At 50.9% G+C, this 15,250-nt stretch overlaps 2 protein-coding genes across 2 annotated transcripts; one reads left to right on the top strand and one right to left on the bottom strand.

Annotated features, from left to right (window-relative positions):
* Positions 1-7,429: 7,429 nt before the first annotated feature.
* On the bottom strand, positions 7,430-9,813 carry EI90DRAFT_3021223 (uncharacterized protein; the record flags this gene model as incomplete). The annotated part of the gene is given in 4 exon segments (XM_039057620.1): positions 7,430-8,171; positions 8,289-8,611; positions 9,258-9,691; positions 9,711-9,813. The coding sequence occupies 4 exon segments, from the start codon at positions 9,811-9,813 to the stop codon at positions 7,430-7,432; spliced, it is 1,602 nt and encodes a 533-aa protein (XP_038909639.1).
* Positions 9,814-12,663: 2,850 nt separating this feature from the next.
* On the top strand, positions 12,664-13,767 carry EI90DRAFT_3133562 (uncharacterized protein; the record flags this gene model as incomplete). Its single annotated transcript, XM_039064579.1, has 4 exons — positions 12,664-13,058; positions 13,138-13,304; positions 13,370-13,585; positions 13,640-13,767. The coding sequence occupies 4 exons, from the start codon at positions 12,664-12,666 to the stop codon at positions 13,765-13,767; spliced, it is 906 nt and encodes a 301-aa protein (XP_038909638.1).
* Positions 13,768-15,250: the final 1,483 nt, after the last annotated feature.

Below are 15,250 nucleotides of genomic sequence, written 5' to 3'. Positions count from 1 at the left end.
CCCTTACGGTATCTGCAAGCGTGGAATCGATCTCGAATCTTGTCGAGGAAGGCGGGTGTTAGGAAGAAATGTAGCACATATCTGTGTAAATCTTCCCAATTGGTGGTAAAATACAACTTGTTGGCGACCGGTACAGTCGACCACCAGTCTGCCAGAGCACCCTTGAAATGATCAGGAAGTATGCGGGTCATTTGTTGGGCGAAAGCAGGCGAGTGCCTGGCCAGGTTCCGACATAGGCTGCACCACGTTATATAGCTGTCGATCGAACCATCAAACTCCGGGAAGTCTGACGTTGTATATTTGCGATCCACGTAAGGTTGCGTACGGTCGAGAGGAGGTCTGTATCCAGGATTCTGCTGAGGCGCTGCCAACGCTCCAGGTCCGGGAGGTGGGGGAGGGGGCGGTGCCCCAGCATATCTGACGGGTAGAATGTACCCTGGGTATGGAGCCCCACTGGGCGGAGGAGGTGGTCCAGGTGGAGGCGGTGGTCCTGATGGGGGTGGTGGACCCGTACCTCGTGGTGGCGGCTGCCAGGGGTCGAGAGGTGGTTGTCTTGGATCATGATCTGGATCTCTGGATCCAATGGGTCCTTCATTTGCTGGATGGAGAGGAACACAAGGGGGTTCGGGTCCACAATTGTCAGGATCGAGTCTATCCTCGACAGGTCCCAGCTCTGTCTTCCTTCCGACCTTCAAACCTCTCACAAATTCTGTGTAACCCACGTTTTCCTTGGGGTTCTCGAAGGCGTTGGTCTCTCGACGAATCGTGACGAATGGCCTCAAGGGTTCGTCTCTGGGCAGCATCCCTGAAGCGACATTAATACTTGGTCTGGGCACCAGGAAGGCCCCGGACGGTTGGGTGCGTTTACAAATGAAAGTGGTCTCTTCAGCGGGAGATGTGAGATCCTCAAAAGTGGTCCATCCCGACGGGAGGGCTTCAGGTTGACGAGTGGGTCGCATTTCGGTCGACCACACCTCCTCGACTTGCCCAGGATCCGTAAACTTGGCGGGCGAGACATTCGCCAATCTGAGTCCACTCATGTGCGACTCGTCAAATTCTTGTGAAGGACGAGCAGCTTTCTTGATGGCGTCGAAATGTTTTTCGAAGGAGTTGAAACACTGGTCTAGGAAGTTCCAAGCAATGCTGAACTCCTTAGGCGACGACCATCCTCTTATGGTGAATATCAGGGCGAGGTCACCTTGGGGATCCACTACAAAATCACCTGCGGCTAAGTTGGCCTTGGTGGCTAGCTGGGTGAACTCGGTAATTTTCATGAGCAGGTCGGTTAGCTCGACCTGCCATACAGTCCCTAGTCGATATCTCAAAGGCTCTCCTTCAAGACCGGCTCCAACAGACTCCTTCTCGAGATCAGCGGGAGCGAGATGGCGCCAATTTCGTATATGTTTCATGTAGTTATTCGAATCCTCAAAAATTCCACCTTCAAACTCTCCAAGAGCTTCGATGACTTGCCTGAGAGCTTGTTGTCTTAGGAATGCGCTGGGTGAGGAATGCACATCTTCACCTACTGGCGAGGTATCTCTCGAGTTGGATCTACGATCCGACTGACTGATCCTCGTGGAGCGGGAAGGAGGATACAATTCATGTGTCACTTGGACCGGGGTGACTGGTTTGTCTCCCAACAGGGACACCGTCTTTGGTGGCATGGTGCGAGTTTCTCGCACTGGGGATGGGGGGAATTCCCCATTCCTCGATCTGTTCTTATAGAGGGATGACGAAGGTCGTGTCTAGTCTGTACCATAACGGGACATGTAATCGATGAGTGATCCCAGTCTTGCCTGGGAGTGGACGATTGAATTCCCATCGATCGTGATTGGTGATGTGGTGAGCTATTAAGGGATTGATGGGAGGTAGTCGGAGATGCCAGGACGGACGGGTCAGCCATGGGTACTTGGTGCTCCTCAATGGAGCGTGCCATGTGCGAGGTCGCGACTTGTGAGATGGGCGAGAACTTTGTATAGCTGCCATCGGGTACTTGGCGTTCGCAGTGCGAACGTACTGGTAGCGGGTCGATATCATAAGCATGGAATGAGGATTGACTAACAGGCCTTCGGTGACTTGGCATTCCCAAAGGGAACGTACCGTTGGCAGGGAAACATGATGACTGACAAAGGAGGGAACAGATGGTGGATGGGCGGCTACTTGGCGTTTGCGTAGCGAACGTGCCGGCATCACAGGAAAGTGGGCCTCAGAGTATTCACGATCTCCATGATCGTGATATGACGTCGTATGTCGAGTACTGGGGGGAGAGCGGAGTGATGAGGACCTATAGGGTACAGATTCCATAGGACGATATACATGTCGAGAGTCTTCGACTCACGACCTCGAGTTCTCACGGCGAGGGCCGTTAGAGGACTCGATATAACCAGACTTATAAGACATGTTGAGAGTTGTACAATCACACGGGTTCAGTTGAGTCACAGGGAGGGTTGTTACAGAAGACGACACACAAGACAGTTGTAGAGCAGTTGTTAGTTAGCGGGAACCACCTTCGGCGGTTTCCATACAAGACGCGTGACCATCTACAAATGGTAAGGTCATGGGAAATCCCATGAAACACAAGTAACCTCGGCCAGCACCAAAACCCCAATGGGGAAAGCTTTGCACGAGGGGGGGGAGGAAATGGTAGAACGAATAAGGAGGGTAGGGTATCGGGATAGAGGACAAAAGAGAGAAAGAGGGGGAGCGATAGAGAGGAGAAGTCCATGACTATGCAATGGATATGGTCGTTGGAGACTCCGTATCCGTAACACACAAGCTCAGGTGAGATACTGAGTATCTCAACTGGTGCACAGCAATATTCCGCAAATTTTGTTCCCATGAGCTCAGGTGAGATACTGTCATATCCATCCCTGGCCATCAACTTCCGATCCCTCCGATCCCTCCGGTCTACCTCCGCTCCTTCCTCACTAACCTCGGAGCTCCTGTATTCCGCAATCCCCTTGGTACCCCTCGATGGTCACCACCCCCTCCTTTCAATTTATTACCTACGCCTCCCTAAGTATGGAGCCCCGAAGGCTTCCGGACAGCTCTGATGTCCGCTAATGCACTCCTTCCTCCGCTGGGCAATACACTCGCCTGCCCGCAGAGCCCACCTTCGGGCCTATCCCTCCTTTCCGTTTCTGGGTTATCGCCTGCCTTTCCGTTAACCCCGTAACCCGACTCGTTGGTAACATTCAGTTGGCTAATGTTTAACCCCATTAGCTCCGCTCCGCTCAGCTCCACCATTTGCGGACCCGTCTTCGCTGTAACTATATATATCCAACTTGTACATAGGTTACACTTCAGTAATAAAATCGACTAGAGTTTACCCCCTTCAGTTCTGGTTGCCAGTTAGTAAGTTAGGGCACGGATGTGTTACTTGGCACAGCGCTCCTGGCACAAGTCGCTGAGACCGAAGCCCTCCACCACGGAGACACTCCCTCGTCTCAACCTGGTCTCTGACAGATACTCAGTATCTCAACTGACACATGGCAACATTTGCTTCCACAAATTCTGTTCCCACAAGCTCAGGTGAGATACTGAGTATCTCAACTGATGCATGGCAATATTTGCTTCCACAAATTTTGTTCCCACGAGCTGAGGTGAGATACTGAGTATCTCAACTGGCACACGGCAATATTTGCTTCCGCAAATTCTGTTCCCACAAGCTCAGGTGAGATACTCAGTATCTCAATGGTGACTGCATTTGCTTGCAATTTTTTGAAGTATAACATCAGTATCTCAATGGGTGCACTGCAACATTTGCTTCCGCAAATTTTGTTCCCGCAAGCTCAGGTGAGACACTCAGTATCTCAACTGATGCACGCAAAATTCGCTTCTGCAAATTCTGTTCCCACAAGCTCAGGTGAGATACTCAGTATCTCAACTGATGCATGGCAACATTTGCTTCAGCAAATTTTGTTCCCACAAGCCAAGGTGAGATACTCAGTATCTCAGCTGGCACACAGCAACATTTGCCTCTGCAAATGTTGTTCCCACAAGCTGAGGTCAGATATTCCAGTTGTCCTCATCCCACGTTCACTCAGCCTGTCAGAGACCAGGTTCGAGACGAAGGAAAGTCTCCATGGTGGAGGGCTTCGGCCTCAGCGACTTATGCCAAGAGTGCTGTGCCTAGTAACATGTCCGTGCCCTAACTTACTAACTGGCAACCAGAACTGAAGGGGGTTAACTCTAGTTGATTTTATTACTGAAGTGTAACCTATGTACAAGTTGGATATATATATGGTTACAGTGAAGACGGGTCTGCAAATGGTGGAGCCGAATGGAGCGGAGCTAACGGGGTTAAACATTAGCCGACTGAATATTACCGACGAGTTGGGTCGTGGGGTTAATGGGAAGGCAGGCGATAACCCAGAAACGGAAAGGAGGGATAGGCCCGAAGGTGGGCTCTTGTCACGGCCGTGCATTCCGGCCCATTAGCTGCCCGTCCCGATGCCGCCCGAGCCCGTTCCCGCTATGCGAGCATGAGCGCGAGCCCCAACCTCAGCCCTACCCTCCCTGAGGACTCCCTGCTCACTTCCCCGCTTGCCCCTAGGCTCCCCTACACTTGGCCGACTCCCCTGCTGCTGCACCAACCTTCCCACCCTGAGTCCGCCTCCGGCACCGTGCCCAGCGTGACTCCCCTACCCCGCCCACTTGGCCCCTACAGGACCGCTATCATCCCTGCACCCGACTCTGGCCCAACTCCGAGTCCAGCGCCGCTACGATACCATCACCGCTATTGCGGCCCTACGCTCTTTCCTTTATTTATCTGTTATTGTTTGTTTTGACCCTCGGTCATTGCCGGCCGCTATGCGGCCAACCCCGCTCCTTATCCTTGTTTGCTTCCGGACCCTTCGGCCTTCGGCCCGGGTCCGCTTCCATTCATTTCTTCCTCCTATATATATCCTGTATACTACATTATAGTACTTTAGCTCTAATATCGATGTGACCACGACCCCTAAGTCCTGACCCCAACAAGGCAACCCCAGTGAGTCCGAAATGAGGGCCAAGAGACAGCTAGGGGGCACAGCACTCCCTTTAGAGTTGCTGAGGCCAAATGCCCTACCCTCGGGCCTTGTCTAAGGCATCGCGGCCATCGCGGCCAATAGCGGCCCGCATCGGCAACCTTCGGTGCCGACCCCGGACCAGTGTCTAACAGCTCTGCAGGGCAGGCAAGTGTATTGCCCAGCAGAGGCAGGAGTGCACTAGCGGACGTCGGAGCTGTCCGGAAGTCTTCGGGGCTCCGTACTTAGGGAGGCATAGGTAATAAATTGAAAGGAGGGGGTGGTGACCATCGAGGGGTACCGAGAGGATTGCGGAATACAGGAGCTCCGAGGTTAGTGAAGGAGTGGAGGTAGACCGGAGGGATCGGAGGGACCAGAAGTCGATGGCCAGGGATGGATATGACACAGCCCACAGACATATTTGGTGATGGGAAATGGTCTTGTCAGGTGATCCCGAAATTTTGATTCAATAAATATCAAGAGAAAGCGGAGTTGTGAGGCCAACTACCATGGACTGAGGACTGAGAACTATTCATAATATTGGGGTTTGCCATGCACCAGTTGAGATACTCAGTATCTGTGGAAGCAAATATTGCCATGCATCAGCTGAGATACTTATTCATAGGTTCCATCATTTTGCAATTCCATCAGTGAGATTGGCACCTGACAAGTTCAACTCTTTAACATGTCACGTGTCCACATATTCATCAGACATCAGGAGGGGAGTTAGATCCCTTGGCATTCGTAGATCCAGTATCATTTATCATTTATTATTTATTATTTATTATTTGTTATTATTTGTCATATATACACATAGGAGACTAGGCAAGGGACCGGGTTTACTGACATAACGTTGTTGTCATATCCATGCATACCCAACCCTGACCTGACTTCCGGACCTCCACCCTCTTCACCTCCGGAGTCATAACCTACCGCTGCCGTTCCGATACTCACCTTCGGTCTTGGCAACACACCTCCTCCTTACCCCCCACGCCACCTCTACTCCTCCTCCTCCTACTCCACTCCCCCTCCGCAACGCCTCCACCCTCCCATAATCCTCCTACGCTTCCCCCGTCCGCTCCGATACTCGCCTTCGGACCTGACAACCCTCCTCTCCGCCACTCATTCCCCCTTACCTTTCCCCTCTCTCCTCCCTCTGGTACTCCTCCACCACCCTTCCGCCAAGTTACAACCTTCCGCCACTGTCCCGTACTTCCTACACGGACGCCGATCGTATCTTCACTCCGAGCCTCCGTCATAGTCCCGACCTCGGACTTTGACTCCACCTCGGTCTTAGTCCATTGCATTGGTGACCTCATACTACGTAAACACCATTGCCAATATCCCTCGGACTTTCAACCCCACCTCCGTAACCTCCATAACCTCCGCAACCTCTGAGCTTCGTGGATCGCCTTCGGCACTTTCGCCGCCTGTAATGTATTTCTCGCATTTACCCCTCATCCCTATTTGGACTACTGCTTCTTCCCATTCTAGCCAGTTAGTCATCACCCCCACTTCTCCTCATCCTCCTGCCCCTCTGGGCCTTGCCCTCCCTACCTCCTTTTGGAAGTATCACAGGTCCTACCTTATGACCTTCGGTACCGCTCCGCTTCTTCTACCCTTTGTTCCCGTTCGGACGTCTTCGTTCTGATTCGGTTCCCCTTTGTTTCCTTGTGCTTTTGCCCCTTCCATTATATATATCGGCGCTTGTACATACTCGTGGGTTCAGTCCGAAATCGACCTGAAATGCCCTCTAGAGACTTCCTGCTCACCTACTGTGAAATTAAGGACCAAATGGACAAACAGCAATGGCACAGCGCTCCGCTTGAGTCGCTGAGGCAAAGGTCCCTCCACGCTAAGTCTCCGATTCCACTCCGGAGTCGTCTGAATCCGCCCATCTCTAACAGTTGTCATTGGTTAGTAAGCTAAGTGTCTGAACCATCATCATCCACTGCACCCTGTTCTGATCTTTCACTTCTGCATGGGCGGATCCACTGAATGTTCCTCGATCGCTTGCATGGATGCAACAAGATAATGGGCACAGATGTAGAGGCAGGTGCATCTAAGGGATAAAGAGTGCCATGTGCCCGGCTGCGAGTAGTCCATGGTCAGTCAGGTTCCGCAAGAGGAAGCCAAGCAAGAGTGTCCAACCACCACACTATCTCTCCCTGGATCTTATTGACCAACCTGGCACTGACCTTGCTGTCCTCTTTGAACAGTCCCCATGATGTCCAATATGCCATTCCCTTCTACCCTGTTGCTGATGCAGGCGCCACAGTGCCCTTGTCAAGGAAGAAAATCCCAACATTGTGCCTCCACTCTGTGGTGCTGCATTCTCGCACTTTGCAGTGCATGAACACATGTGCAAGATCCAGGTCTTCGAATATCTCCAATGTTGCCTCCTCTCTTTCAGTCTTTCCAAGTCAGATGTGTGCTCCTCTACCACCCTTGACCCCTGGTGCCTTGACCAATAAATCTCGTGGAAATGACCACCAAATTTCCTTCAGCATCTCCCCCATCTCCTTTGTTTCTGCAGTCGTTTGCTGTGCCCAAGGGAGATCATTGACATGGTCATATCCACCTCCAAGAAGTGCTTCCCTCAGATCATCAAGATTGAAAGAGTCATCGGCACCTCCATGGATCAGTGGCTCCTCGATGAGTCCTGTAGGGCATGTGCTCCATGGAACGTGGTCAGGGTGCCTCTCAGCAATCAGCTGAATCTTTGAGGTCTTTAGGCAGAGTGTCTGAAGGTCATACTTGAGTAAAAATGGCCAATGATCCCTGGATATGCATCGCCATGGGGAATATTCCAATCGAGGACAATCAGTCTCAGGCTGGAGCACCAGAGCCCGAGTCATGAACATGCCGAATGGCATGTAACTGAACCGTTCGATTTCGTTGCCATCACCTTCCTCCCCCTCTTCTGGCTCCCGCCCATGATCCCTGGCTGCCCTGTCGGTGAACGTGTCTGGGAGTAGTTCCGGCATGTCAGTGAAGAGATGCTCTGAGGCTACATCTTCCATGTGTGGAAGCACATAGTCTGCCAGGGCCTTGAATGTGGGGTCGTCTTTTGGCCGACTGTTGAGGGCGTTCATCATCCACAGTGCTGCTGCCCTCAAAGCCAAGGACATCTCCTTGGATGCAAGGCTCCCTACCACTGTCCTGCTGCCACTCGCATATCCAGTTCAGAGCAAGCAGACGGAATTGTTTGAATTCCCTGAACACATGAGGACAAAGGTCTCATCCAATTTATCCAGGTGCATAACAAAGGGTCATACTCACCACAGAATATCCGCTGGAATGACCAACGTGGCCCAGAGCAGAGACTGTAGAGGGAGTGTGCAGAGCACAGAGTGGACATGCCAAATGGGAAGCCATGCTTCGAAGTGGGCTGCACCTGAAAACTTCTTCTGGGCTGCTTCTCCATACAACGAATACATCCCTTGGAACCATTTTGATCCCCCATCAGGAGCCTTTGAGTTGAGGATAACATCTGCACCAAGTTCCTTGGTGACTGACCTCCCAGCGAGCTGGTAGGTGAGCTGTTTCTCTGTGTGATAGACGTTAAGATATGTTATGCTGTGAGTGTTGTGCCAAGCTACAGGCTGTGAAGATAAGTCCAGTCAGGAACGTAACTTGGCCAAAAGTGTCAGAGACCAGATTCGAGACGAAGGAATGTCTCCGTAACGGAGGGCTTCGGCCTCAGCGACTTCTGCCAAGAGTGCTGTGCCTAGTGACATGTCCGTGCCCTAACTTACTGACTGGCAATTAGAACCTAGGGGGGTAACTCTAGTTGATTTTATTACTGGAGTGTAACCTATGTACAAGCGGGATATATATATGGTTACAGCAAAGGCGGGTCCGCAATTGGCGGAGCCGAATGGAGCGGAGCTAATGGGGTTAATCATTAGCCGACTGAATATTACCGACGAGTCGGGTCGCGGGGTTAACGGAAAGGAGGGATAAGCCCGAAGGTGGGCTCTGCAGGGCAGGCGATTGTATTGCCCAGCGGAGGCAGGGGTGTGCTAGCGGATGTTGGAGCTGTCCGGAAGTCTTTGGGGCTCCATACTTAGGGAGGCGTAGGTAATAAGTTGAAATGAGGGGGTGGTGACCATTGAGGGGTGCCGAGAGGATTGCGGAATATGGGGGTTCCGAGGTTAGTGAAGGAGGAGCGGAGTTAGACCGGAGGGAACAGAGGGACCGGAAGTTGATGGCCAGGAATGGATATGACAAAAAGGGGACTCATCTTACTTCAAGCCGGAACCCTGAGATGTCTGTGAACTGGGCAAGGAGATCCTGTCGATACCGGTCATATCCCCACTGCGTGCGATGGTGGCATTCCCTCTCCATCCAGCCTGGAATGATCATCTGAACCATGTGTTCATGCCCATCAGTCTGCCAACAGACTGTATGTCCTGGAACTGTCACTTCAATCCCGATGTCGACATAGCAACTTTCCTCCTCTGAATCCATACTGCTCAGCATATCGAGATCAAGTCCTGCTGTCATCCTGGCCAGTTCATGCTCCGAATGTGTGATGAAGACCTCATCTGGTTTGTTCTGAGGTTGTGCATCATGACAGCTGGCATCCTTGTGCCCACAAACATTGGTGAGGAAGAATGCTTGTTGGCCCCAAGGCTGCTGTCCAAGCAGGTGGCGGACTTCGATGCCAAATTGGGGGACATCTGGTGCAGTGATAATCACAGATCCAAATGCGTGGCCACCAGAAGTGGTCTGTGTCCGGAATAGCTCTTGGAGCTATCGTAATTGCCGCTGGCTGTACGATGGTATCATAGACCATCTTCATTTCCACCTGAGATAGAGATACTGTAAGGTGGGTGTCCTAGAACCCAGCTGTGAGTATCAAATATGTATGATTCACAGTGGGTAGGACGATAGTGACCTCCCTGGGTCACGTGACCCCCTACATACATGGACTGTGACCTGACAGATACCCCATGACAATCCTCAGACATCAGCATCGGGAAGAAGAGATGGATGGAGGTGCATTCTGCAAGATTTCCAAGGCCAATGTTGGGAATCTTGTGAAGCTCTATGTGAATGGGAGCATCCTATTTCCATGTGTCAGCATGAAGGAGTTGACAGGTAAGAACAAACCACATGTGCCCTGGAGAAGAACCCTCTTTGACAGATGTAAAGAATGATCCATTGTGTGTTTAAACGGTGGTATGGGGTGAACATAAAGATGTGCCTTAATATGTGCAAGGGTGTTTGTCCAGCACACCAAGGAGTCAAAGTCACGGGTGAGTGTGAAAATGGTGTCATTGGCAGGCGCATAGCAGAGAGCATCCACATGTGCCTGATGGTGGTGATTTGGATGTCGGCCACTGATTGCAAAGTGTGCCAAGCACATGAATGTCAGGGCACAGCCCTTGACCCCACTCACCCTCAGACACCCTCACCCTTTCCCTAACCACCCTCTCTCCACATTTCCCCATTCCCCTTATCCCTCCCCCCACTGTTCCACATAATGATGCACGCGCGCGAACCCGTGGGAACGTTCTGGGCGAGCGACTCGCCCAGAAATGTACAGCCACAACCGTGGGAACATTCTGGGTGAGCAGCTCGCCCAGAACTTTCCCACGGGTCACACCCATTATGGGAAGTCGGCAGCAAGCGGGAACTGTATAGTTCCTAGGGTCCTTTTGTGTCGGCCTCACAGGGGGCTGAGAAGCTTACCCTTCTTCTCAGCTCATTCCCTGTGAAGGCTGAGGCCAGTCCCCTCAGCGACTTCGAGGAGTTAGCACCTGGGGAGAGTACCCCAGCTTCCACACCCAGTCTCGCCCTCCGGCCACTCCCAGCTGGGGTCCGGATCCTGACAATGAATCCCTGATGGTAGCTGCCTTCATCCTCAGCCTCTCCATCGCGTAGCTGGAAGAGGTGGCGACATTCTCGGGTAAAGTCTTTGATGTTGTAGTCCTTGAAAGGAAGCAGATCATTGGCACTGTTGTAATCAGTTGAGTTGGCCATGGTCAATAGGATGAAGACGAGGTGAAGCTGAGAAGTGGTTTAACAACAGTGTAGGGTTAGGGTTAGGGTCAAGCAAAGGGAAGGTATGAGCCATCATTATATCCTTTCCCTGGGTCCCATCATGGACAACTTACATCACTACCCACATAGGCATTGTAGATACATGCACAACAAGGACATGGAACAAGCTAACACTAAGGAGCTTGGAAATGGTTGGGGAATGTCTGGGTTGAGGGGTGGTTCACATGTGAAATTGAAACCAAAGAATCGATACATTCAGCCGACACACCACTAAGACAATGTCAGCATGGATGGAAAACAGGAGAAATATCAAAGTTCTTGCCATCTTGGGAGATTTTCCAAGGTCTGAGATAACCATTCCATACATTACCACTCACTGTACAGAACCGTCATGGGCATGCTTGGACATCAACATTCTCCTGATTTTTCAGAGTGCCATGGCAAAGGATTGAGATGTGTTATGGGCATGTTCCAGTCTGTTGAGAGCCATAAGCACATTCCTAAGTACATACAGACGACACCACCATGGATGGCTCAGCATGCTCTGACCATGAGGGCAATGCGAAACCATACAAATAATGCAAATGATGTCAGAGAACCATATCATGCCCTGGAGGGATGGAAAGACAGTGTGATAGATGGCATTGTTTGAAGAACATGTGCATTGGATGATGCAATGCATGATAGGCTTCTTATGCATTCCAGACACACACATGCAGGTGGCTAAAAACACTGCACTGAGACTCATGAAGCATGGAACGCTTCTCTGGGGTTGGTGAGTTGAAGGAAGGATATGTGGCTGGGTCACGTGACAGATTCAAGGCATTAACAGGTCACATGTCAACATGAGTTACATTCAGGCCAGCACTCAAAACAACAAAATACTTATTCTATTACTCTAGTATGTCCACAGTGTACCAAGATGATGAAGGCAAAATAAAAGGGAAATATGTCCTGAAGGGAATGCATGCAGTGTCGTGAATGAAGTTGTTTCGAGAACATGTGTATGCCATGATGCACCTCATTATGGACTCCTCATGTATTCTGTTGGAAATCATTGTGGTTAACGACGATCTATTTACCTTATTAGTTTGTCTGATGCGGTGTTGATGGGATCACTGCTGATACCCTTTTCTGCCTACTCTTTCTGTTCTATGCATTAACCCTTGCCGACGACCATGTGTCGCGATTGCAAGCGATATTAGTACTCGTTGTATAAATGGCACAGGGCGCTAGGTTTTTTCCCTTTCCCTCAGTTCTCAAGTTAGAGACTGAGGTGATATCCCTTTTGTTGTTTTTAACTTTCGTATAACTGACTGTACTCTCCGTGTTATAGTCCATGCGTACAGGTAAAGAGTTACAATGTTATTAGTTCTCAAGTTAGAGACTGAGTCTGTGTGTACAACTCTATTAATCATTTCATATTCCATGCACAAACTGGCCACACACATAGCGCTGCACTGAGAGTTGTGGAGTGTGTGATGTGCTGATGGCAGATCGGTTGTGTATATGATGCAGTACAACATGTTACAATGCGGTTCAGAATGACATGAGGGTGTGGATGAATGATAAGACTTGGAAAGGTATAAAGCAACTTGGATTGCCCAACTCTGCACTTCCACAACCATCTGGACCATCAATCGACATGCCTCTCATGCAGCTCTCTGCCCTTATGATCCACTTCTGGATCCTCCCAATCAACCTCGAAAGGCCACAGGAGGACAAACCGCCATGGAACTCAACAATATGGTGTAACGCTACTGATGTCCATTCTGGCCTCTTTCCAGAGGACGTCGCTTCTCTTCCCCAGTATATTGGTTGGGATATGGCTCAGAAAAATGCTGTCTTGAGACTCTTCAACTCTGCATTGAATAAAAATGCACAAGCGGTTTGGGATTTGATGGCACATCCTCCAGCTGACTTGAAGGGTGCAGTGAAGATCTGGACTGCCACCTGGAAGAAGATGTGGGATCGTGTCTGGGGATTCATGGCCATCGAAAACGTGTTGATCAAGACTGACTTCCATCCCCATTCCATCATGTGGAGGAGGGCATGGCCACATGCCCTCCATCGCTAGGGACTTGTCCACAGGACGTCGCTGATGTGCTCTTCAGTACAGAGATATCCCTGCGGACTTCAAGCCAGAACACCCAATCCTCACCTCGCCTGTCTTGGTGATCATGGACCAATTGCTCTCAGTTGCTTGGCATCGATTGACTGTCAAGAGCAAGAGAATGGAGAAAGTCCTGGAGAGGCTGGAGAAGCAGGCAGTGGAGAAATTCGAAAGTATGTCTTCCAATGCCCACATGAATTACAAAGCATCTCTCAGCTCCCTTGCTTCGGCTTCCCAGAACTCCAACAGCTCTTTGAAGATGCTCCATCAAAACTCACGGTTCCCATGATCAAGACCACATCCCAGATCATCGACGATTACTCCCTTCGTGCCCAACTTTTCCCCAGTGCCAACCGCAAAAAGCGCATCGAGGAGATGAAGGGATTCATGGGCATGTTGTTCGCCATCCTCGACATCAAGGTCCATGAACACGTTATCACAATAGACCGTACAAGTGAGCATGGCAGTGCCAAGGCCAGATACCTTCACTCACCTCTGTGCCTTGCAGAATTCAACACCAGCATGCTCAACATCTTGAAGAAACTTGCCACAGTGGAGCAGCTGAAAGAGCTGGAAGCATACTGTGTGGAACTATTTCAACTGACAGCTGAGGGACACTTGATCGAAGACATTTGAAACATCCACAATGCAAATCAATGCATGGATGCTCTGAATGCTACATGGGGAACTGAAGATCTGGGGATGGGACCAGCAAGACAGATTCTGGATCTGGAAGCACTCAAGGCCAGTCTGGAGCTCAACAGCCCACGTTCAGATTGTCAACTAGGTTTCTTGGCCACTGAGTGCGACAAAATGCAGCGCTACACATCATGGGACCCCCAATTCCAACAGAATAGTGATTGGAGGAAGGCTGGGAACATCGCTCCCTTGACCCTTCAAGAACAGCAACTAGATGGTATTTACAGCATGTGCCACATGCTGTTTACTCCCACCCCTGGACGGAAATCTGGTATTCTTGTGGCCAATGCAATGGGAGTCGGAAAAACTGGGTGAGTCTCTTTCCTATAAGGCCCTCACATGTTGATTCACTCCCATCCATAGGCAAGCATTGGCATTCATTTCCCTGATCATACACCAGATCTCAAGACAAAAAGCTGGAGCATTGCCCTCAAAGGGCACAATCTTTGGTATGTCCAGTCATATAACTTGAAATTTGACTTTCTCACATGTCCTGCAGCCGAGCGTCCATACCCCAATGGACTTGTGTCAGGGATCAGCAATGACCCTGGACCCTATGCTGGCTGCGCATATGCATGTGGGGAGTATGCCGGTAATTCCCATCTACTCCGCTTACCTAAGCCCCGGTGACCTGGATCATCTCCAGCATTGTTCTGGAACATTCTATGATCATGTGATTCTATCGGCAATCTGTTTGGTTTCCTTATTGCTGGACTCTACATGTATATAGCTGACCCTAAGATGGGGACATCCCTTTCCCCTGGCTTTAATCACAACTAGGTTATCGAAGCATCCTGTGCAAGCATGCACATCCCCTGACAACTTGGTGAGACGAGGATTCCAGTTGGACCTCATATCATCATTTGTTCTGTCTCTCTCATCGAGAACTGGCTGAGGGAAACTTACATGTGGTTCCTGTCAGGAACAGTCGATGTTATGGTGTACACCAACGAGACCCAGAAATCATTCTGGGGGGAAGGTGGGATTTGGAGCAAGTCCAAACTCCCATTGGAACACCACATCATTATCATGGCAGACTGTCATATCCATCCCCGGCCATCGACTCCCGGGCTCTCCGACCCCCCCGTCCTCACTCCGCTCCCCCCTCACCAACCTCGGAGCCCCCGTATTCCGCAAACCTCCCGGTGCCCCTCGATGACCACCACCCCCTCATTTCAATTTATTACCTACGCCTCCCTAAGTACGGAGCCCCGAAGACTTCCGGACAGCTCCGACGTCCGCTAGCGCACTCCCGCCTCCGCTGGGCAATACACTCGCCTGCCCTGCAGAGTCCACCTTCGGGCTTATCCCTCCTTTCCGTTTCTGGGTTAACGCCTGCCTTTCCGCTAACCCCGCGAACCGACTCGTCGGTAATATTCAGTCGGCTAATGTCTTAACCCCGTTAGCTCCGCTCCGTCCG

The sequence above is a fragment of the Cantharellus anzutake genome (genome assembly GCF_015039405.1).
Source record: "Cantharellus anzutake strain C23 chromosome Unknown EI90scaffold_104, whole genome shotgun sequence".
NCBI lineage: Eukaryota > Fungi > Basidiomycota > Agaricomycetes > Cantharellales > Hydnaceae > Cantharellus > Cantharellus anzutake.
This window is presented reverse-complemented; position numbering and strand designations above follow the sequence as displayed.